The sequence below is a fragment of the Alosa alosa genome, chromosome 21, assembly GCF_017589495.1.
Source record: "Alosa alosa isolate M-15738 ecotype Scorff River chromosome 21, AALO_Geno_1.1, whole genome shotgun sequence".
Lineage (NCBI taxonomy): Eukaryota > Metazoa > Chordata > Actinopteri > Clupeiformes > Clupeidae > Alosa > Alosa alosa.
In genome coordinates this window covers 25,733,769-25,758,679 of record NC_063209.1, presented here as the reverse complement: position 1 = coordinate 25,758,679, position 24,911 = coordinate 25,733,769, and the positions used below count along the sequence as shown (strand labels likewise).

The 24,911-nt window shown below is 40.5% G+C and overlaps 2 protein-coding genes, 1 long non-coding RNA gene and 1 other non-coding gene across 4 annotated transcripts; 3 read left to right on the top strand and 1 right to left on the bottom strand.

The window, feature by feature from the left end:
* Nucleotides 1-416: 416 nt before the first annotated feature.
* Nucleotides 417-8,434, bottom strand: LOC125286016 (metal cation symporter ZIP8-like). Its single transcript, XM_048230656.1, has 8 exons — nucleotides 6,737-8,434; nucleotides 6,264-6,423; nucleotides 5,368-5,537; nucleotides 5,142-5,264; nucleotides 4,862-5,017; nucleotides 3,331-3,538; nucleotides 2,511-2,695; nucleotides 417-1,103 (listed from the first exon to the last, which is right to left on the bottom strand). The coding sequence occupies exons 1-8, from the start codon at nucleotides 6,956-6,958 to the stop codon at nucleotides 954-956; spliced, it is 1,374 nt and encodes a 457-aa protein (XP_048086613.1). The 5' UTR covers nucleotides 6,959-8,434; the 3' UTR covers nucleotides 417-953.
* Nucleotides 8,435-8,556: 122 nt separating this feature from the next.
* On the top strand, nucleotides 8,557-16,700 carry gsr (glutathione reductase). The gene is given in 14 exon segments (XM_048230655.1): nucleotides 8,557-9,182; nucleotides 9,185-9,261; nucleotides 9,978-10,004; nucleotides 10,133-10,221; nucleotides 10,664-10,733; nucleotides 10,989-11,136; nucleotides 11,511-11,565; nucleotides 11,680-11,779; nucleotides 11,882-11,968; nucleotides 12,078-12,242; nucleotides 12,334-12,445; nucleotides 13,009-13,140; nucleotides 15,515-15,648; nucleotides 16,015-16,700. Coding segments are annotated over 14 exon segments (1,497 nt in total). The 5' UTR covers nucleotides 8,557-9,031; the 3' UTR covers nucleotides 16,165-16,700.
* A 3,197-nt stretch (nucleotides 16,701-19,897) lies between these two features.
* Nucleotides 19,898-22,217, top strand: LOC125286646. The gene is made up of 5 exons (XR_007192214.1): nucleotides 19,898-20,170; nucleotides 20,946-21,079; nucleotides 21,437-21,575; nucleotides 21,885-21,935; nucleotides 22,092-22,217. It is a non-coding gene; the product is annotated as an uncharacterized LOC125286646 (long non-coding RNA).
* A 2,200-nt stretch (nucleotides 22,218-24,417) lies between these two features.
* On the top strand, nucleotides 24,418-24,489 carry trnae-uuc. Its single transcript has one exon. It is a non-coding gene; the product is annotated as a tRNA-Glu (tRNA).
* The last annotated feature ends 422 nt before the right edge of the window (nucleotides 24,490-24,911 follow it).

Here is a 24,911-nt window from a genome sequence, read left to right as displayed (position 1 = left end):
GTATTAACACTTGCTTTAAGAAAAAAAAAAAAAAAAAACATGATCGTTGGTAAACCCAAGTGTTCTGCCAGTGCAGTGAACATCTTCATTGAGAACTGTGGCGTTCTAGGTCTTATAGAACTAATAATGTGCCTGATTTTTTTTTCCCTGTTGTGTTTTTGTTTAATGTCATTTTATTTCTGACACAATATGTAGGTTAAACAGCCAAACCATTATATGTAAACAAATATATAGATGTATATTTTTAAAGAGGAAAAAGTTTGTTTTTAATTTGAGCTGTAAAAAATATTGCACTGATTGTAATGTTTCACAGATGCTAAGTGTACAGTATTGTGTCAATGAATGTTGAAAAAATTAAATGTCTACTTACATCTAGTTACAGATCTAACAGACTTATGTTGTCAATGAGAGGAAAATTGAATTTTGAGTTCTAAAATGCTTATTGATTGGCTTTTTATTGATATATATGACTGGGTCAAATGCAAAGTAAGCAATAGAAAATTGTTTATTTGTAAGCTCAAAAAATACGTCATTAAATATGATCAAATGGAATTCAGATGGCCATTCAACATTTTAATTCAGTCATTTTGCATTATCTTGGTGTTCAAGAGGAACCATAGAAAAGTATTGCACAAAAGTGATTAATGTGGCTACAAACTTCATAATATTTAAATAATATAAATATTATGTTATAATTTCCATAAATACACACAAATAATTAAAATACCTAAATATTAAAAAGCAAGGCAGTCTTGATTCTCATGTTAATGCAGTCATTATCTGCATTTGAATGCAAGGCTCAAGGGTGGCAATTATAAAGAAATTAAAGTGTCGTCTATACTAGGTTAATCCAATAGAGAGTAAACATATATATATATATGCCCTTCAATGTGGAAGCGCAGACTTCAACCCAGTAAGCAAAAGTGGGCGTTTACTGGAAGAGTCCATCAGGGTCAGCCCAGGTTGATTTGTCCAGCATACATCGTTATGAGCAGGATGATTGAGAATCCGGAGAGCATTCCAGCGTTCTGGATCAGGAAGAAAATCACCTGTGTCTTGGTCGTCTTCTCCGCCGCACTGCTGAGACTGTTCATCTCAGGAAACTGCACAGGCAAGAACAGAGTCGAGTCTCGTTAGAAGTCTAAAGGCTCAAAACAGGACTGGTGCACGAAGCAACGTTCAAGTGTGCCCAGCGTTCTACCTCCCTGGCACAGCTGAGGGTTATTTAACCTAATTAGGCTTCATCATCAAAAAGCTGGCTTGCCCTTATCTTATCCACCACATATGTTTGGGAGAGCCAGCAAAGGAAGTCATAAAGAAATAGGAGACGGAGGAATACAACATCTGCACACTTTGCAAATTGTGGCTGTCCACATAATCATTGATCGAGCAACCCACAAAACGTTTTGGGAACAAGCCAGCCAGACCAGTGTATATATGCTGACTGCTGTAGATTGTATACCATAGAATGTAGTCTTTTTTTGAAACCACAGGCATTGCAATTACAGGCTTGTGTTTTTCCATGGTGGTTAGGGAAGATAGCCTAACAGTCCCTCGATCGTATAGATCATGAGGACTCTTGCTTCCGTCTGGCCCCAAACTTCAAATGAACAAAGAGTCCTCTTGTCCCTTGTTGCTGTGTAGCCAACACTGTGGAATCTAAACCCCCATAAACCATGCTCTTGGGGTACTTCAAATTAAAAGGATTCCCATTAGTTTCTGGTGGTCCTGTAATTGTCTTCTCCGCCTCTGTAACTACCTCTTGTCCAAAATAGTTTAAACTGCTACGTTTCACCCCTTTTGAGGATTTTTATGTCCCATGCAACCACAGAAGAAAAAAAAACTGATGGATGACTACAGTGTGTACATGGCAAAGATATGCATGGCTTATCTTTACGTAGATGGATGATGTTTTTGTGGTGTCATGCATATCTTTTTTTTATATTCCCTTTGTTTTTGTTCAGTTGTGTATGCACTCCCTGTGGGCTTATGAACCGTTCTGGCCTGAGAGACAGAGAGTGAGCAAATAAAACTGACCTGTCATTATATACAGTATATTCACAAACTAAATGAACTACGCTGTCAGCCTGTAAGTTTTACATCCTGGGTTTTAGTGAGGTCCTCGTGACATTGTCCTCGGAGCTCCTCACCACTGCGTTACTTGACGTGCCTCGTCAACCTCCTCAACACAACTCTACACTGCTCACTTACAGTAGCTCGACGTATAGACGCAATCCTCCTCATCATTTATCCATGAGGTTCATGTTGTGAGCTTATGCAGAAAAGACTTGGGGAGAGGGGGGGGGGGCAAAGGGGAGCAATAATGACTGCAACAAAACCCCATTAGAGGACTTCTAGTCTGGGGAAAATTCTGTTATCTATCATGGTCTGTTTTGAATTATTAACAGGAGTGCCAACACTCCCTTTCAGGGACTGTCCTTCACTGCACTGCGTGAACAGTGTACACACTTGATCTCCGTGTTTGCACTTGAACTTTGCCCTTTGCTTACCATGTCTGCCAGCGCGATGTAAAGGAACATGCCCCCGGCAATGGCGAAGATTATGTTCGGGGCAAAGGTGCTGCCAATGAGGATGCCAAACACCAGGCCCACGTAGCAGGACATGGCGGACAGCAGGTTGAAGAAGATGGCCTGAGGGATGCTCATGCCCGCGCGTAGCAGGATCACAAAGTCACCTGTAGGGGGCGACAAATGGAGAGGTCCTTCTATTGTAATAGTTTCTATCTCTAACATACAGTAATTTGCCTATATTACAAGCACAAGCGCCCTGTACTGATATTAAATAGCTAATAACTAGTGGAAATTACACATCATATGACGAAGAGCTATGTTTTATTTATAGGCCACAATGATTTCTAAATCATTCAATGATTTCAATCATTCAATTATCAATCATTTTCTCTATTCAATAAATCCATAAAGGATTGTTACAAATGTAAACATCTGGTCCTTGTGTAGTGCGTGCGTGCGTGCGTGTGTGTGTGTGTATCAACATAGCGTCCAGCATGGCATCTGTACTGATACGGGCATAGTAACATGTATGTGTGTGTGTGCACTCTAAAAAAGGGATGTGTTAAAAATCTGCTGAATATGCTCAGGGCCAGGTGAAAGACAGATTTCAGTAATCTCAAAAATGTGGACCTGCAAAAAAACTTTTTGTTGTCTTTCACCTTTCACTCAGCCACCCAATTGCTGTGTTGAAACTGATACAAAATTGTGTTGTCCCTGAGCTAACACGCATTGTTTCATTTTAACACATCACTTTTTAGAGAGTGTGTGTGTGTGTGTGGTGACATTATCGTTTCCTCACCCAGCTCATGGGGGAACTCCTCACACACGATGGCGATGGAGGTGCTGAACCCTGTGAGCATGGACACAGTAAAAGACGCCCCGATGGCCAGGCCATCAATGAAGTTGTGCAAGCCGTCGCTCAGTATGATCATCCAGGCCACCGTCTTTATACTGGACAGCTTCGGGCCCCGGAGGCAGCGACACGACATCCGCGACCCCACCACTGTCTGGAGAGAGGGGGGTGGGTGGGGAATGGGGGAGCGGTCACATGTCAAAATCATCAAATCACATCTCTTTCTCTATTTCGCTTGTAAAAGTGATCTGAAACCATTTCAAATTGTTGAGGGTCACAAACTAAGATGAAGTAGTACAGTATAGATAGTTAGTTTGTCAAAAAGTATGGAAATGAACATGTTGATTTCGGTCAGAGTGATATTCTAGTGGCTCTGTCTGCAAAACAAACACAGCTGTGTGTCTGCACTTAGACCCCTTACTGAGAGGCGACTCAGAATTGATAGAACAGACAGACGATTCCTGTGCCCACAGTCAACTACAGGCATTTAGCTTCTCACATACATACATACATACATATATACAGAAAGCAAATGTGTTTATTAGCCTGTTCTATTTAGAATAGTCTACTATTCTTCAAAACGTACACTGAACATTTATTTGATTCACTCTATTTTGTATTCTATGTAAGGCCATTTACAAAATGTTAAACATGATTAGTTCAGCGATTTCTTTCATGACAACTGCAATGTCTTTTTTCTAAAGGATTGTATTTGTACTAACTGAGCATTTGACCTGCTTCAAGGCCAGCATGGGACTCTCATTTTGTCCAGTTAACCATTAACATTATTTTACTAATTGCACTGTGGCAGTAGTTCAATCTCCTACTGTTCTGTTTCATTTCTGCTGTGAAGGCTTTTGAAAGTAACATATTTTGCTGGAGTGTGTTCTGCAGAACCCTTCAAAATGCCAGGCATGCTTTAAGCAGGTTCATAGGAAGTTCACATATCATGTAGAATTCCCTCAATACAAACAATAATTTTCAGTAAAGAAAAATCGGTAACACTTTACTTGACAGTATCGACATAAGAGTGACATGACACTGTCGTGAACACATGACAGTCATGACACATGAACCTTAACCCTAACCCTAATCCTAACCTCTAACCCTAATCCTAACCCTGACTTGTTATGACAAAAAACAAATGTCACTTAATAACAGAAGCGTTATGTCATAAACGTTTATGACTTGTTTATGACACGTTCATGACAGTGTCATGTCACTCTTATGTCGATACTGTCAAGTAAAGTGTAACCGAAAAATCTATTGGCCATGGATACGTGTTTATTTTTGGAGTTAAATGTTACTGTAATATTATCATATATTAAAAAAGTAAATGCTTTAAAACAGTTTTCCACTGTGACAGCATATCTCTTGATTAGTGAACACAAAGACAAATGCCACTATCTCATATCCTGCTACAGCTCTCACCATTAAGCCAGCTAATTATGTGTGGTGGTGGTGGTAGGGGGGATACCTGGGTAGGATCAGCAGTCACATTGGCTTTGTCACTGAAGCTGGTCACAGCAATAACCTCATTCTTCTCTCCCACATCTCCATTCTTTTCACCCATATCGCCATGGTGATAGCTGACTTGGGGAGAATCCGGAGGTACAAAGTGACTGTGGCCATGCTTAGGAACAGAGACAAGGAAAAAGGTTTACTTTGAGAAAACAGAACATAACATAAACATAACAAATAAAACAGCAATAAAACCTGTCGTCATGGATGATGTTTTCAATGTTGTATAGTCTTACCTCTATGTCTATTTTCAGTGCCATTTTAAGGACTTTCTCCATGAAGTAGAGCAGATAGAATCCACCAAATATCCCAACAGCTTTGGATGTGTAGTTATCTGTCTTAGGGTCAAACCCCAAGGCCTAGGTAGATAGAAAATTGCTTAGCATTAAATCTACAGTATATCACCGAAATACCTTTGGTAAAATGATGACATCCTAAAGGCCATTCACAAAATACACTCACCTCTGGGATGAGCTGTAGGACAGCATTAGAGAAGAGTGTGCCAATTGCAAGCCCAATGAAATATGTGAGGATCTTGGGGAAGTAGGCCTTCTTTGTGAAGGGGACAAGGAACAGTCCCAGCAGAGAGAAAGAGTTGATGATGGTAATGGACAGAAACCCTAATCCCCACACTATGGTGGGGATGACAGTTAAGAGGACAGCACAATCAGCAATTTTACAAGGAACAGATAAATCAGCTCACTGCTGAAAGCAATAGGACATGTAATGTACAATGTATATAGATATGGACATGAAAGGACATACATTTTTGTCAACATAGACATGAAGCCATGGCACTCCAAAATGTGATGAATTAGACAAAAAAGGATTAATTTTAAAACGCTGTGTTTTCTCTTTTGTTTAGCTTGCTTCATGCAAAAGGAAAGGCAGGGTGTGGACAGTAGGCCTGTCATGCAGTAATGATGCAACTCTAATCTCATTTACAACATCTTGAACTCATTAAACCAAAATAACGGTGAGCTGTAAAATTAGGAGCTTCCGATTCCGTTTTAATTGCAACCTTTACTAGTAGTCCCCTTTACTGCACACACACACACACACACACACACACACACACACACACACACACACACACTACTCTGAGGCTAATCTGCTGATATGTTTAACAAATTAGTATCCTTTAGCACTTTATTCAGTCATACACACAGACCTTGCTCCATTGTACTGTAAATATGTCACTGCAAATCGTGAATGGATATCAATGGTAACATGCATCATTTGTCAACATGAAAGAAATGCTGCATGGACAATGCAGACTATAGCCTGTAGGACCAGACCCAATCCGAAGGACTACTGTAAATCAGAAAATTCAGACTCTGCATGTCCCAGGCACTCACCTGTGGCATCAACGGTCGAATTGACCTCTACATCTTCAGGGCACGAGGGCTGCACAGCTTGTTGAAGAAGAGCAGGGCAGATGTCATGCAGGTGAATTTCACCTAAATGGGTGAGGTTGCCGAGTCCATACAAGGCAAGGACTTCAACTCCTGACATACACTGGACAAAATTAGAGTTAACGGAGTCTGGAAAGGTTCGGTATTGAACATTGTTTTCAAGTCATGACAGCAATTCAAAGGCTACACCATAGTCAAATTAAGTCATAGCTTGATAGAGTAAAACTGTACTAATAGTAATCCTTAAATTCAGTCAGATGACTGATACATCATTACTAGCCTAGTTCGGCTGGGTATGAGGTGAATCACTCAAACTAGCTAACTGATAAAACAATAATCTCTTCAGGGGGGGGGGGGGGGGGGGGGGGGGGGGGGATTCCGCATTACCAAATAAATGAAAGGATGACTTAACTTACCTGAGAGCTGGATACAATTCCTTCGAGATTATGTGGCTTTGTGTTCAGGAGTTCAAATAAACTATTAATGTCAGCGGGGGTCACGAAGCCATTTTCACCATAGAACTGCAATATGTCATTAAAAATGTTAGGCGTCTGTCCCGAAACACTGCAAGCAAAACTCATCAGAACTCCAAAGGAAAGTGCGGCTTGATACGCTCTTGGGTGTTTATGATCCCCCATAGTTGTGTGTGGTCGTTCGTAGCAAAAAAAGGCACAGGCTGCTCATGAAATGACAACTGCCAGCACCTGGAAGACCCGTAGGCTATTGAAGAGCATGCAGATGTGCGGCTGTGCCACAAACGAGTTTGTGCGATGCAAACCACGATATTTATTGCCACATATACTCTGTGTCATAAACATATTTTTGTACAAATTATATCAGCAATGACCACAAGCCATTAACCTGGTAGAGTAATAATGCGTTTACAGATAACCGCAAATTACGCTGACGTTAGGAATTACACCTCCGGTTGTCAGCAAGTGTCACCGGGGAATAATCTGTGGGCCAACATTTTTATCACGCTCTATGGGGACACCGTTTTTGTTCCCAATATAGCGGTTTACAATCACTACTGAACTAATTAATGAGTGACTAGGCCTAAATTAATCATTGAGCCGCAAATGTAGAGGGAAAGAAGGAAAAAGAAAGAAAGAAAGAAAGAAAGAAAAACAACAGGAACGTGTTTTTCACAATCTTGAACATCTTTAACCATATGAATGATACGGCCTATATCATGGGTGTCAAACTCATACAGGCAGTGGGCCGGATTTGTTGGAATGAGACCTCACGGGGGCCGTCATGGTCGTGGTCATTTTCATTTCTCTGCATTGGTATCAGAGTGTTGTTTGATGATATACTCCTTTACTACACCCACTCATTAGCAAACAAGTACAAATCATTTCCTCGTCATATCCTGCTCTTTCTCTCTTGAAACACCCCATTTCCATGTCAGTTTTTTGGCCTCTTCCTTCCTAAGGATGATTTGTAGTGCTAGGTTTAATCAATTTATCACATACATTGCTTGTTACAAATTGTGGATGTGAATATATTTTCTTTCTAATTTTCATTTCCCACCCAAAACTTCTTGGGGGCCGTATAAAACCTGCTGGCGGGCCTGATCTGGCCCCCGGGCCTTATGTTTGAAACCCCTGGCCTACATCTTCTTTGATATAGCCTACAGTAGGCCTTGACCAACTCAAATTAATCCAGCCTGCCAATTTGTATGTCCATGAAAGATTACAATGTTGCATTCTGAACAATCGCCTCGATGTCATGGAATTCACACAGTAATCACGCCCTCTGCTGGTGAAATCAATCGACACAAGAGATGGACAAGAATTATAAGAGTTGGAGACTTGGTGAATAGTCTCCACGATCAGCTTATTTACCAGATTTAGTGGGGTAACCAAGTATGGCAACTAAGTCTAATAAACCATAGCCTACATACTGAAAATAATTATTGCTGCTAGGAAGACACATAAAACGACTTTTATGTTGAAATGCAAATATTCCGGCCCATCACCGGAAGCTGGTGTAGGCTGCTCAACAGCATGTATAAAGCAGCTGGTTCTCATGTTGTTATGCAGCGTATATGAGAAGGGAAAACGTATTGGGAAGTCAGTTGTATATGAAATGTTACAACTTGAGCACTTGAGATAAAGTTGCCAGTCCAAAGGGAGTTTGCTCACAGAGCAAGCTGAAAAGATGTACCGAAATGCGTTTTCCGCATTCAGCGTAAACATAGCGACACTTTGTCGGTGAGTGCATTGCCTGCCTGTAAGGCAAACGTGTGCGTTACTGTCCCATAACCTGATTGGATTGCCAGTGCATTTTTAAAGTCATTTTGTGATCATTTGTGACTCACGGCGTCGCCTCTCCCACGGCGACAGTTTGGTATTAAAATTCAGAGCACATGTTAAATGGTTTCCAGAAACACCAGCTTCTCTGAAAAGTGACATGGTTGCCCTTGCTCCCCTGCTGGTCGAATCAAATGTCATTATACGCGCTTACACCTGAAACAGTGTTTCTGTAAACTATTTCATGTCTCACCGGCCATATGGATGCGGGAGTCATACAAGCCTAATGGACAGTAGGCCACTAACATCACCATGACTATTGTTAAAACTGTTTCTGGGATTTACACACTATTGTTGCAATTCACAATGACTAAGCACTGGCTTTCAGCATCACTCATTGGAATGTCCCTCCCATTAGTCTAAACAACTGCGTCCGGTGCTGTGCGCTTCCTGGTTATGGCTATTATAATACAGTTTACTCGAGTGCAAGTGTCACTCCTTACACTCCGGCGATTGCTTTCACCCTCTTGTAGACTTCTCAGTCGGACCATGGCTTCTGACACGGTCACCCGGTTCGATTTTCTGGTCATAGGCGGTGGATCTGGGGGCTGGCCGGTGCCCGGAGGGCGGCGGAGTTGGGGGCTTCCACCGCCGTGATCGAGAGTCACAAACTTGGAGGTACCTGCGTGAGTAGACGTTATCCTGGTTACAGCAACATGCTATGTGATCTATGAAAAGCCTGCTTATCCTACTTGTTGCGCCGAAACATCAGCGCGAGAGTTCTGCCAAGCCAGTATAGTTTTTCCAACATATATTGGCCGCGGTGGTTCTTCGCAAATGTCACATGTAGCCTAGTCCAGTGCATTGCGAAGCCTCCAGATTACGCTCTTTTTGTGGCGTGTTTTTTTTGTGCGCAATGTTGTGGTTTGTCAGAGCTTAAAAGCAGTGGGCACCGCTCCAGCGTACCGTCTCTGCTTCAGAGTAGCTAATGTAAACTGTACCCTACTATCGATGGTTGCCGTAGTCTATGATGTCAAACAGAGTTTCGGATTGGACATGGTTCTGCAAAATTCTATGAAGAAATTAGGATCGTTTTGCAATAGGCTAACCCACTTCTTCAAAGCTGGGCATGGTGTTAACTTATGTGGGTGGGAGGGAGTTTTTCTTTTCTTGAGAGATTTGGGAATTTTCATACCTTAGACAGCTGGTGTTGGTTTAACTTGGTTTCAGTTAGTGTTATCACATTATTTTTCCACACTATTTTTCTACTAACGTATGCAACCCCTTACTTACATACATGATCAGTACATATTTGAATCCAAGTTATTTTTACTTAAATAGTTGTTTTGTAGGATTTGTTTATGTAAATAAATGTATAATGGTATGTCATTTTTGGCTTTAGGTGAACGTGGGCTGCGTCCCCAAGAAGGTAGTGATGTCGCTCCTATTCTATTCTTCTATTGTGTGCATCCATCTTTAAATACACAGCCCTAATCCTTGAAATGTACCTAACATGACTGGACTGATCGCTGACCTTGCCTCTTGCTGTATGGACAGGTAATGTGGAATGCGGCTGTGCATGCAGAGGTAGCTCATGACCGAGCGGACTATGGTTACCTTGGTGGCAACGCTCAGTTCAGCTGGCAGTAAGTAAGCTGACACCACTGAGACCGACAGTGCTGCAATTCAGTCATGTTTGGTCAAGTTGAGTTTGTATGTGTGCGGAGGAGAGGGTGGTGGTGGTGGTGGTGGCGGCGGGCGATTGCACGTCAGTTGGTAACAGAGCTTTGTTATTCACTGCTTGCATAATGTAATGTTACCTCTTTAGGGAAGTTCAGATTGCAACAGGATGGATGGTTTTACTCATGGACTAAGGCTCTGTTGTTGCTTTTTAAATGAGTTTGTCTGAGCTAAGCATTCCACACCCTTCAAGTGTAACTCAAGGTGATCTGGAGTGATAACAGACTTAGAGGTGGAGTCAAAGCTTGTTTGCTCCCTGAAGCTGACCATAGCCTCTCCACTGAAGATAGTGACAATTGCAACTGATAAGGGAATTCAATTGAAATGTGTTTTTCTGTGTGCCCACAGCATGCTCAAAAGCAAGAGGGATGCTTACGTTGGTCGACTAAATCAGATCTATCAGGGGAATCTCGACAAGGCAAGACCTTTGTGTTGTCTCAATTTTGAGGCACCTAAACATTGTTATTTTTCATTTTGGCTCATTTTCATTTCCATACTCTTTTTTTAGTTATTGTTTTTTATTTGATTGTTGTTGTTTGAATGTAAATTCAGAACATTGGTGTAAAAGAGCTTAATGCTCAGTCAATCGCCCCCGAGTAAACAATGGTTGATGTTGATGATTGTGCTATTGATGGTCAATGTGACTTGGAGGTGTTATGTCTTCCCGCTCTAGGCAAACATTGAGTCCATCCATGGCCTTGCATCCTTCACTGACGACCCTGAGCCCACAGTAGAGGTCAATGGGAAGAAGTATACGGCACCACACATTCTTATTGCCACAGGAGGCCGACCGTCTGTCCTCAGCGACAATGACATCCCAGGTGAGGTGCCAGTGGGTTTTCCCATTTTTTTTGGGGGGGGTATGCGCAAGCACAAAAAAAAGCAAGGCTTCTAAAATCACAAGGTGCTGAAAGTTACAAATAGTTAAACTTAAGGTGCCATTTTTTTTCAACAATGGGTTGTTGCTTAGCTGCCTGTCTTAGCTAAGTCAGGGAGCTTAGCGATTTAGCTAAATAAAAAGTATCATAGCAACAATATATGCCACCTCGCATGTTTTTAACACTCACTACTTGAAAATGACTAGTGTGCTTCCTTGTTTGCTATTGTTACCTTTGTGCAAATCTGGTTGATAAGATCATTCAGGAAACTGAAAGAGTCTGGTCAGTAGAGCCTTTTTTGTGTTTTCTTTTCATAGGTGCGAATCTTGGCATCACCAGTGATGGTTTCTTTGAACTTGATACCCTTCCAAAGTGAGTCACAGAACAGGGCTGTGCTAAGATTTGTATTTGTATTGTGTAAACGTTGTTTCTCAGAACTTAGTGGCTGTGTCATCTGCTGAGCTTTGTCCGTCCCTGTCCCTGTAGACGCAGTGTTATTGTGGGGGCTGGGTATATTGCTGTGGAGATGGCTGGCATCCTCTCCACTTTGGGGTCCAAGACATCAGTCATCATTCGACAGGGTGAGGTAAGAACCCTCTTTACATGTGAGTTCCATGTTTTCTCTCATAAGGCACAACGTAAAGTTCACTGTTTTTGATTAACTTTTTAATTTTGTCTTTTTCGCTAGGTATTGAGGAACTTTGATTCCTTCATAAGCGCAAGTTGCACCAGAGAGTTGGAAAATGCTGGGATTGAATTGTGGAGGAACACACAGGTAGATATTATTAACTCCCATTTCCTCCTAGAACCTTACAGTGTCTTGACCTTGAGACCTCCCTCTCTCGCGCCCTAATGCTTGCTAATTGGTAAGTGATGTGTGATAGGTGAAGTCAGTCAGGAAAATGAACCAAGGTCTGGAGGTCACACTGGTCACCAGAGACCCAGAGAAAAAGGAAGAGGACAAGATTGGGGTCCTTGATGAAGTGGACTGCCTTCTCTGGGCTATAGGCAGAGAACCTAACACTAATGGACTCAACATCAGTCATATGGTAAATCCATCCAAGTTTAGACAACATTCTTAAACAGAACATGTTCTGGTCTGTGAAGCACAGTTGATGGACTTCCATATTTGCCCAACAGGGTGTGGAGGTCGATGAGAAGGGTCACATTGTGGTGGATGAATTTCAAAACACCACCCGTCAAGGAATCTACGCGGTTGGAGATGTTTGCGGCAAGGCCCTCCTTACTCCTGGTAATTTGACCTTCTCCACCAGTGATAATGAGTGAATAGTTATACTTCCACATTATTGTCTTTAGGGAGACTATTTATGACCCAAATTCCCCATGCTAAATTGCTGCTGTGGTTGTTATTGGAGTTATCAGTACTGGAAGTCAAAGTAGTTGCAGCATCATCAGTAGTATTAGCACACTTTGTAAATGATGATTCACTACATCAGTAAATACATTTGTAATAAAAATGTAGCTCAGGTAGTAGGATTGTTGGCATCAAGCCTGTTTTACACTAGATACAGTGAGTGAGTGTGTGTGTGTGTGTGTGTGTGTGTGTGTGGCAGCAGAACATCATGATTTTCATTCTGGCAGCCCTGTTAACTGGTTAGGGCATTCACACTGCCTGCATGAGACACAAGTCTCAAAGCTCAGGTCAATATTTTTGAAAAAAAAAAACTGATCTTCACCGTTGCCTGTTACTCATAGTAGATGCCAAGACGTGATGTTATCTCCATTGCATGGTATTGTGACGTTTTCTTGCTGTCTGTCAGTGTGTTTCACACCTGTTCCTCTCTGTGTGGCCAGTTGCTATCGCCGCGGGCCGAAAGCTTGCCCATCGACTCTTTGAAAACAAGCCAGAGTCCAAAGTGGACTACAGCAACATTCCCACCGTGGTGTTCGCCCATCCACCTATAGGCACCGTGGGACTCACAGAGGGTGAGTTCAGCCTGGGCATTTTTGAAAAAATCTATGTAGTGTGATCTTTACTCTTGGCCCACTAGGTTCTTCTCAAGATGCCCCTTTTGAATGGAACAAATGGACTATTGAACCAGGTCCTTGAACCAGAAGCTATAAAGTATCTGACTGACTCGGGTGTTAGTAAAAAAAGGCTCCTTATGAACTTGAGAAACTTGTCTATGGCATCAGGAAATACAAGGGACTTCAGAACAGTCGTTCTAATTGGCTGGAGATGAATAATGATGACTAGATAATAGGGTTCAACCGCAGTTTCAGTCGGATTAAATGGAATTAGTTGGAAAGAGGCACACTGAATAAATAGGATTAGTCTAAAGGAAGCTTTGCATTCTGATCCAGCAAGGAACTGACTATGTGTTGGAAGCTTACCATTGAATTATCAAAAAGCAGTGTTATGTCATTGTTTTAATTGCAAAATCTGTTTCCCGGTCGTCAACTGTCCGTTGAATTTTAAAATGTCTTGTCCAAGGGAGCACTTTTGTACAGTATAGTCAACACTTTTTTTTACTTCAGAAAGTGCGTTGTGCCTTTTTGTGTGTAGAGCACAACAAAGGACATTGTATGGCAATGTGATGGTCAGTATAATACTCTGACCGCTACCATTTGTAAACCCCTGCTGCCAGGAGTTTGCAGCCCCCTGTCTGTAGAGGTGTTCATTCTCCTCCAAATGATTGTATTTACACTGTACTGGTGAACTGCTAATTGTTGAATTTAGTAAAACCACGCATGCTCCTTTTAATATGAGATATGTTCCAACAGGATGCTAAACCTGGAATTGTTTCCTTTTTGATTAATGTGACATTGTGTTTGGAGGGTTTCAGTTACAGGAAAACCTACAGTGCTGCTTGAAAGAATGTGAACCCCTTGAACAGTTGGGAGTTTTCTGTAGTTTTACCATGATTTTCTTATTTTATGATGACCAGTTTTTAAATATGAACTGCCAGGTGTGAATATTTGAAATGCATGGCCTTGTTTAGAGGGAATTCCGTGAGAAACCAAAACATTTATGAAACATGGAATTAATGTATCTGTAAAAGGAAGTGAAGCCCCAGCTGCATTGGTAAGGTCAAGTAGGTAAATGCAAATGGAGGGTATTCAACATCACAGCAACATTTTCTAGAAGTGGATGCCCATCAAAAGTATAAGCAAGATGCACCAGAAAGATAATGAATTTGGTAAAAGACAACCCACCCATCACTTCTAGAGAGTTACAGACCTCTGGCAGCATCTGGAATAAATCAACATGCATCTACAATCAGACGAAACTGGAACATACATGACGTTCATGGGAGGATTGCTAGAAGGAAGCCTCTGCTCTCGAGATAAGAAAACTGCCCGATTCAACTTCTGGCCTTCTGGAAGTCCATTCTCTGGACAGGTGAGTCCAAAATAGAATTATCTGGTCACAAGTCGAATCGCCATGTTTGGAGGAAAGCCAACTCTGTAAACCAAGAAAAAGACCTCTCAACAGTGAAGCATGGTGGTGGAAATGTGGAGGTGTGGGGCTGTTTTTCTGCCTCTGGACCTAGACGACTCCATATCATCCAGGAAACCATGAATTCTCAGGCCTATCGACAATTTCTTGATCTGAACCTCATGTCAGTCAGGTAGATGAGGTAGGGAGGAAATGGATTTTACAAGACAATGACCCTATAAGCATTCAAGCAAAATGGCCAAGGAATGGCTTAAGATAAAAATAATTCATACTCTGGATTGGCCTAGTCAATGTACAGACCTTAATTCAATAGAAATGTTTTGGCTAGATCTGTAGTGGGCAGTGCATGCCAGGTGACCCTCCAACCTCTCTCCACTGGCTGAGTCCTGCAAGGAAGAGTAGGCAAAAATCTGCAGAACCAGATGTGAGACACTGGTTAATGGGTACAGAAGGCTTTTGGTTGAAGTAGTGGTTGCAAAAGGATGTGCTACAAGAAATTAACTACATGATCCATATTTCATCATATTTAGATTTTTTGTGAACTAAACCACTTTTGTTGAATATATAATGAAACTATAAAGCTTTATTTTCTTTGTCTATTATTTGGAAGGTCAGCTTTACAGATTGGGGTTTGGATGTTCCTTAAATAAGGTTATTTTGATTTTTTTTTTTTGTAAAAAGCAACTGACCATGAGGGTTTACAAACTTTCAAGCAGCACTGTAGGTTTAAGAGAGAAGTCAACATATGACCATGTTAACATATAACACGTTTAAGATGCTCATACTACTGCTTTGGCCTATTGTGGGAGCCGTTTTGAACATTGTGATGAAGACGGACTAGAGGTATAACTTGCTCCACTTTAATTGACACCTTACATTCTCCCTTGCATGCTGTTGCAGAGGAGGCCATCAAAAGCTGGGGGAAGGAGAATCTGAAGACCTACCAAACCTCATTCACGCCCATGTACCATGCCGTCACCACCCGCAAGACTCAGTGCGCCATGAAGCTTATCTGCGTGGGCAAGGAGGAGAAGGTATGGCCAAGTCTGACTGAGCAGTACCCAGACCAGTTCTGGCTGACATGAGTAAACTTGAGCTACAAGTTGTTTGGTGGATGACTGACTGCCCACGCGCAGTCACCGAGTCCATCCGTATCTAAGGTGGCATGTGGGATAGTCCTCTGCACCAATGACAATGCGAAAACTGAACTCTCAGACTGTGTGCTGCCATTTCAAACATGTTGGTGTTAGTGCACCAGCTCATGTTGAATTTGATTTCTGTGCTGGTTTACTTCAGTTATTTTGCACCACTTTACTCTTTTTGTGTTTGCTTTTGTTCTCCCTCTCTCTCTCTCCTCTCTCTCTCTCTCTCTCTCTCCCTCCCTCCCTCCTTCCTCTCAGGTGGTTGGCCTCCACATGCAGGGCCTTGGCTGTGATGAGATGCTGCAGGGTTTCGCTGTTGCGATCAGGATGGGCGCCACCAAAGCGGACTTCGACAACACCATTGCCATCCACCCCACCTCCTCAGAGGAGCTGGTGACCATGCGCTAATCTCAAGACCATCAGTGCCTTCTTTCTATGCACTGCCCTGCCGGTATATAAAAGAAAACGCAACAGACTACGGGAAAGGGGATATTTACACGCACTTTCTATGCTACTGTTTGACCATAAGGTACCACTGTGACTTAGTCTTGTGTTGTACTTCTCGTATATAAGCATTGAGAGACATCTGGATGGACCAAAAGAATGAAGTGCCGGTGTAGGCTGCTCCAGAGCCGGTTTCTCAGATTTGATCCATTACAAACTCCAGTGTATATGAAGTGGACTTGCTTAGGCAGTGATCTGTCAAGTGGTCGCAGAGAAAGCGGTGTAAATTTCCCAACTCGGGTGTTCGCACATTCAACTACCTAGCGCTTCTTTACAAAATTACAAACAGGACCCTGCTTCAGCTTGGTCACCATTTCACCAAATGTGTTGTAAATTTATTATTTTAATAAATCTGGAATTTTTAGTAAACAGTTGTACCTTGTTGACGTGTTTTGTATTGTTATAGATCTGAAAAATTAAATTTCTAATTTGTTGTTCAATTCAGACCTATTCATTTTATTTATAGTACCTTCAATTAATATTACCATACACTGTTCAACTCCATTGTCCATATACAGTCTTGACACTCAATCATTCCAAGTACATGATTTAGTGACTAACCCGATAAGTTAAAGGGAGGTCCGTGATCATACACAATTTCAAGCCCATAACACTGTTTGTCAGTCACTGAACATCTCATGATCCACTAGCTGCCCATCCTGTGAGTACACTGTAAAAAAATAGGTCTTTGTAACAAAACCCCTCTGTGGAGTTTCTGTAGGAATACTGAAGGGAGGGGTGAGCTACCTCTGGTGTGTTTTGTTTGGTCCTTGGTTAAAATATAATGTATGTTGTTTTGAACAAAAGCGTCTGCCAAGAAATTTAAACATAAACATACGCAACAAGATATGCAATCGCTGACTACCTTTAACTAAGAGTATGTGGTACATCTCCTACTAGAAGAGCCCTGCCTGTGAAACTGGCTAACCTGGGTAACTATGAGAATAACTGCTGATCTCCAAAAGCACTGCACTGAGCGGCTATTGATTCTAAAGTGACGTGTTGTTTGAAGATCAGCAGTTAGTTACACCTGTTAGCAGTTAGTTTCACCTGAAGTTACCTGGGTAAGCCAGTGACCTTACTTCGTGGTATACCACACAGTGTTCCAATATTAGGAGGTTTAGCAGGTACACTGCCAAAGGTTTGCCACTCAGGTTTGCCACTAGACCGCATATTTGGAATACCCCCCCGAACTACTCCAGTGAATCAACAACTTGCTTCAGGAGAGCTGAGGCCTATTACGGAGTGAGGTTACTCGTTTACCCACGGTAACTTCAACAGTAATCACTGATCTCTAAAATAATGTTATACTACATGAAGAGACCTGTTGATTTGAGATTAGTGGTTACTCCTGGTGTTACCTTTTATTATTATTATTATTATTATTATTATGATGTTTTTTTATTCAATATACAGAGAAAGCATATAGATGAGTGAGATAACAAAAATAAGAAAAACACACGTAACACAACACTTGACAAACACTGGCAGCAAACTCAAACAGCAAGCTCTTTAAGAGAAGAGGCTATATCCACTCCTGATGTTACCTGGGTAAGCTAGTAACTGTTACAGTTACTGGCTTCATAGCATACCCTTTGTAGTGAGAGGTGAATTTGATGGTTTACATTTGAACAAAATCTCCTGCCAGAATTAAGGACTGTAGAATTGAGGACAAACCTGACATTAAAACAGTGGAGTCGACATACCTTTTTAACTGGTAGAGACTGTGAGTGCACGTAGACTCTTAAAGTGATTTGTGGTCATGCAAGTCCTCTAGGTGAGCACCTCTAGGGTGTTAGAAGGGAGGGGAGAGAATGAACAAAGTGATTGAAAGGTATGATGCTATACAGAGGAGCATTATGCACACCAGGGGGGTATTCCATCAACCTCGCTAATAAAGGCGGCGCTTAACAGAAATAGCCTGGCTTGAACTAGCGTAGACTTTCACTTGGGGCTGAAGCCGTTCCATTAACTCAAGTTAGCGGCATCTTGGCCTCGTTTATTCAAGCGAGGTTTAGTTCAGCTTCATCTCTGCTCGTGCACGAGGTAGAAAAGTAGACCAAAACAGTAGATTGACGAAAAGACGATATATGTCGTAAAATTAAGACAATGATTTCTGTTCGATAGGCAAGCGCCATCTACAGGATTTTCATCGAAAGTCTTCAAATTTAACATCGAGAGAAAAAAAATGATTGCCTACATAAATTGGAGAATAATCAAAGCATACATTTAAAACAACAATGCTAATGAAATCAATTGCGAGTTTGATTGGCTTCACTCTTGAACACATAGACTATAGCCTATGTCTATGCTTGAACAAAACGAGTGAATGAATAAATAGTATAAACTCAAAAACAACTTTGCCATATATTCAAAACTATCTATAGCCTACGTTCTTATATTAAAAGAGTTCACTCCAAATTATTGTCTAGGTGTAGGTGGTCATAAAATAAATTAGTATCAACATAATAGCCTATTGTCTCCCATAAGTCCCAAAGTGTTTGAAATAAAATTATCTGAAATGCAATGGCTTTCAATTCAATTTATGCCTAGTTTTTGATCTGTGTGGCACACAGTTGATTTGACATTCATGAACAATCGTCGACACATGAAGCAGTTTTAATTATTCGCTGCCTAGGCTACAGAATAATTATCCTTTGGCTTGCATCAGATATGTCACTGAACAGCCTACCAAATGTGCATGACCCTTTATCAGCAGTAGACATATGTCTTTCATCAAAGATTATAACTAAAAATGCCATCATCAGATAAACAATGTAGCCTTAATACTTCGTATGGGAAGCGAACCTGCGAACACGCAAGAATATAATTATTTTCCTATATCGTCTCGCTGCACGTTACACCACCACCGAACGTGTGACAGAGTAGCACGATTCCTAGAACCACACGCATGTGAAGTTAAAACATGTTTAATCGTATAATCTTCATACATTCTTTGGAGGTAGTGAATGTGTAAATCCATGCTTGGTGCACTGTCGGAAAAAAAAAAAAAATTTCTATAGGCCTACTTCTATTTTTGAAGTTGTAGGCTACAGGTGACGAGAGCACAGGTTGACGGAACCATCTTTTAGGACTCGTTTTCCGACTGATTGTTTTTTTTTTGCAACACAGCTTAATTTAGCTTGAAAGCATAGACAGTAAAAAGAAAAAAAAAAAAAGCTTGAAAGTTAGCTAAAAAAGTTACCAGCTTGGTAACCATGGGAATTTATGCCACAGAACTAATAAATCCCCATGGTTACCAAGCTGGGATTCACGTTAACCTCATTAATGGAACGGACTTCTCACTAAAATTAGCGAGACTTCCCATACAGAAAAATCAAGGGGGAAAATATATTCACATATATGCAGCTACATCCAGTTTATATTTAAATAGATGGCTACAATATATTTAATACATATATAGTACAAGAATGTATATATGCAAGTATATGTGGGACCCAGCAATGTAACATATATGTGTATATCTTACATGAACATATATGGTGAATATATTCAATTAACTTATTTGCACACAGGTAGTGATGGGTGAGGTTTACAAAAAAGGCTACCTTCAACTTCAAAATATGTCACTACCAACGTACTCTAAGGTCGTTGGAATAACGGTTAAAATGTTTGTTTGCAGCTTTTTCATTACATAAGCATAACTAACAGCTACTACTAGTCCAAATGTAAAACGTTTGCTCTGGTTAAGTGGATTGGCGGGGAGTATGAGGGCAAAACCAGCATTTTGCCGACTGACTGCATTAGTAAACGTTAATGAGGAAGACTTTTTCAACGGCTCTGTAACGTTATGCAATCAACATCTTGCTAGAAACTATGTGGTGGAGGAGAAGAAGGCAGCCAAGAGGTAGTTGGCCGGTTTTCGAGGCCATGGTGGTCAAAATTGCTGGTAAGTAGATCTTCATTGTATGCTAAATTGCTTTCATATAACATTTGCAGAAGGTAATGTCCGAATTAAAAATGGTATTATTGGTGGAAGCTGGAAGCTAACCTTTGCTACTTTCTGTATGCTAACATTAACGTTAGCATAAATTAGCCAGCTTTATTTTTTTACACCTGAAAGGGGTTTGAAAAATAAATTCACTGAGAAACGTTTGGACAATTAATGAAAACGACTTGTAATGACAGAGTGAAATACCAATTTAACCTGTCTCCCGGCCATATTTGGTAGTATATTTGCCTCTGGCATGTAGATTGATAGACATAGCTTCTAGATAGAAGCTAACTTATGATTTGTCATGCAAGACAGAAAATGTAACGGTTAACATTACTAGCCTAAGGTGTAGACATTCTATGCACTGTGGTTTAGCTAGCTAGCTGCTATTGTTGCATCATGGACAACACTTAGAGCTAACATTAGCTTTTTTTATTTTTTAGATAGGATGTAATGTGGTAACGTTGTGCTGGAGAGTATTAGAGTGGACGTGTAGAAATTGAAGACACAAGTACTGTGCTTAATTTCATGGAAATGGTATTGCAAGTAATGCGTTTTGTTTTTGTGCACTATCAAACTACTTTGTCATGCTTTGTGCACTGACATTCTTGCAAAACCATTCACACCCATGCTAAATTATGGAAATGTAAAAGTTGAATTGTATTGAAAAGGACCATGTATGGTCATGTAGTGCATTTGAGCACTGACACCCCTTTTTTTTACATTTTAGAGAGACAACACTAGAAAGCTACATCAAGGACACCGGAGGATGGACCAGAAGACCTGAGACCAAGACGACCCAAGCCCAACCCATAGTATGCTTCACTGACAAATGTTGATGCTTCATCATTACATAGACCAAAGGTAATCAAAAATGAATGTTTACTTTTTTTTTTTTTTACTTTTTTGTTAAAGGTCTATTTTCGAATGCAGAACATAACCTTTTGTTTCTGAGAATTTATACATTTGTTTGAGTAGTTTTGATCTTTTGAATGACAAGAAATTAGCTTCAAGCTTCTGGGGACACAAAGTAAACTGAAAATATACCTTTCCAACCATATCTTTCTATGATGGTTGGTACAGCTTCCCTACAGTCTCAGATAGCAGTCTCAGATGGGAGACACTTCATGAGTGGGAATATCCCAGGACATTACATATTACGCGAGTATACCCTTTACCAACGCCAATCTCATTCATGCTGTATATTCTGTTCACTTGCAGGTTTCAGAGAAGGCTGGTAGAGCTCTCTATGAGTGTGAGCTGTGGGAGATAACCAAGAACTGACAACCACCTACAGAAGAGGTGGCGATAATGGCTCTCCAAGAGGAGGTTGTGAGTCTGAAGGCTTTTATTCAACAAGGTTTGTAGAGTAATTCCATACAGATGTGAACTTTTACAATAAAATGTACACGTTTAACTTTAATGAAATAGCAGCTTCTTGGTTGTACAAGTTTAGTAAAAATTTGAGGATGAAACTAACTTTTCCTTTCAGTGTGTATCTGTGTGCTTCTCTCTTCTGTGTATATGATATATTAGTTGTGTTGTATCATTTAAAAGTGTTAGGCTGTCTGTGTCGACTGCTTCCCATTTTCGCCTCACCATCATAGATCTTTTCTGTGTTAGTAAACTGTAACTATTTGAGGTCCTAATTGATTGTGCTATTTTTTAGGAGGCACTTAGAGGGAATGCCTGGACCCTGAGAGGACTAAGACGATAATTGGTAAGTTTATTTTATTTGTATGTCTTTCTCTCCAACTCACTTTGTATTTATCTCCAATTATCATTGATAACACAACAGTGTTTCTGCACTTTAGCATCTGTATTTGTGTCACTAATATTTTGCATGTTCTATTTGTATATGTTCTGTCTTATTCAGAGGCCACCCTGAAGCAGTTCCCAGGCCAGACACTCACTCCAGATTGCTGGGCCAGGCAATAAATGCCAAAGTGACAGAACTGAGGTTCCATAACAAAAACAAAGATTTTCAATAAAATAGAATAAAAGATAACAGAAGTGTTGTGTGTTTCTTCCTCTTTATACTGATACTATGGTTCATTTTAAGTAAACACAATAGTGAAATATTTAATGATCAATGCGGAAAATATCAAACCATAGTAGAATATGAACTATATTAGAGAAATATATGTCTGAAATATATAGATCATGTGATCAGAATCTTCATCAAGGGTCATGTGATCATGCTTCTTACTGCCATATATTTAAATATATATAATTATATGCATAAAATGTAAGAAAGTGGCCAATATTGAATATTAACTTATATTTTGAAATATATTCAAGTCAAGTTTATTTATATAGCACATTTCATACACAGAGGTCATTCAATGTGCTTTACATAAACAAAACCAAACGATAATAACAAATAAAAGCATAGAAGGGCAATATAGTCAAAGAATAGTTAAAAGGTAAAGATCATAATAAAAAGAAAACATAAAACACAAGGTAAAAAATCATTTAAAAAATAAAGAATAATTAGTAAGCAAAAACAAAGGCAAAAGTAGTAAAAAAAGTAATAAAAGACAAAGTAGAATAATTATCGAGGCAGATTCAGAATTTGTAACTCGGCACAGTTAGCAGAAAGTGTCTGAGAACAGTTTGGTCTTAAGTCTAGATTTAAAACTGGCTACAGTTGGGGCCTTTTTAATGTCATCCGAAAGTTGGTTCCACAGCTGAGCCGCATAGAAGCTAAAAGCTGCTTCACCATGTTTAGTTCTAACTGTAGGTTTTACTAGCAGGTTTTTCACCTGGGACCTGAGAGGACGAGAAGGTGTGTACTGCTGAAGCATGTCCGACAAGTATTTAGGTCCTGCTCCATTTACTGATTTATAAACAAGCAATAGTGCTTTAAAGTCAATTCTGTGACTTACTGGAAGCCAGTGCAAGGACTTAAGAATTGGAGTAATGTGGTCAGTTCTTTTAGTAGGAAAAAGCAAAGAAAGTAGCCTAGCCTTTGCTTTCTGAAAAAAGCAAAATACATGGAAATATATGTATTTCACATAGATGTAAATATATTTATTTAACATAGATGTGATTATACTGGAATATGTTCAAGCTGCATATATGTGAATATATTATTTTTTTGTATGGGTTATCGAAATAAGCCAGGTTTGGCCTTTAGCGAGGTTGATGGAATACCCCCCAGGGCAGCAGTAAACGACACGTGCAACAGACACACACATTTGAGGCTAGCCACTGTTGTAGTGGAAGGAGGACTGGTGTGATGTATTGGAAAATATAGTCAGCCTTGGTCCAGAAACAGCCGAACTAAAGCTCTCTAATTAGTTGGTGTTTGGCGGTATAAATGCTCCCCCTATGAAGTTGGGCCTGACATATTGTTTTCCTCTCATCTAATATGTACAAAAAGCCCCATTACTTTATTTCCTTTAAATAAATGTTATATATTATATATCTGAAACCATCAGGTGTAAATAGAATAGACTACAGTGAAATCTGCAGGCTATTGTAGGCCTACTTTAAATAATGAAATATTGTATGATCTTGGTCAACTTCTTTTTGGTGCTTTTAAGAATTAGAAAAAGGGTAAATCACTAGAACGCGCTGAAAAACGTGGAAACATTTCCGTCCTGATGTGAACTGTGGATTTTCTGTCACAAGTGGAATGTAGGCCTGAGTGGAGTGTATCCTGCAATGACGATTTCTATCTCAGGGGTGCGCTAAAGAATCGCATTGCTACAGAACGTAGCCTATTCGGTAATGAATTACAAAGTTGTAAATTGACATGTGCACTAGGGGGGTCGAACTCGGGCCAAGCGGATCGTTGTTAGCGCGTTGACCAATTTATTTAATTGAGGGCTAGTCGAGTGCTCGCAATTGCAGTTAAATGATAGCAGCACACGAGGCAGTTGTAGAAAAAAAAAATCCCATTACAAGCCTACTTTGGACGGAAGACGAACTAAATGGCACAACATCTTTGTTTCATTCATTTGCATTCCCTATTTCCCATATTCCAAGTTCCAAGACCAACAGCTAACCCAACACATGACCTACGGCAAATAATCGCGTCGCTTTGAAATAGATTGAGAATAATTGAGAAATTCCCAAAATTATATTGGCAGTTCTGAGTCAGGCGATTAGGCTGCCAAGTCTCTTTCTGAATGTGTATGGGCACAATGTCAGAAGTTGATAATATTGTATGGCATTCGTCGTGCAGGTTTGTTACCTCCCATATGGTCTAGCGGTTAGGATTCCTGGTTTTCACCCAGGCGGCCCGGGTTCGACTCCCGGTATGGGAAGCACTTGTTTTTGCACACACCCGAAAATAACCACAAATGGAACATTTGATTGTCACTTTAAGAAACATGCGTTTAGAAGCCTTCCCTAGATATGGACAATGTAGCCCATATGGGCAGGTTTAGACTACGTAAGAATTTTAACAGCATGCGGCAAAGCGTTGTCATGTAATGTGGTCTTTTTCCGCTTTGCATTAAAGGGACAGCTTGATTTTTTTGTTTAATCTTATTTCATTATTTTCATAGTGTAGGAGAATTCCCCAAATAGGCAATATACCAATATCCCACTCCTCCGTTGACGAATGGGCGGGGAGGAAAATGTTGATAAGATTAGGGACCGTCTCCATTTTTGCGCAAGTGTGTAACGACGTAGCCTAGCCTTTGCTTTCTGATCGCCTAGAGATAAAAGTCATGGGCGTCATCGT

What these genes read in the sequence shown, in the direction of transcription:
- LOC125286016 (XM_048230656.1), bottom strand. Translation starts at nt 6,958, where the DNA reads ATGGGGGATCATAAACACCCAAGAGCGTATCAAGCCGCACTTTCCTTT. An exon ending in TTCGACCGTTGATGCCACAG is followed by an intron (nt 5,538 to 6,263) that starts GTGAGTGCCTGG and finishes TCCCCACCATAG; the next exon opens with TGTGGGGATTAGGGTTTCTG. An exon ending in GGAGTTCCCCCATGAGCTGG is followed by an intron (nt 2,696 to 3,330) that starts GTGAGGAAACGA and finishes CGCCCCCTACAG; the next exon opens with GTGACTTTGTGATCCTGCTA.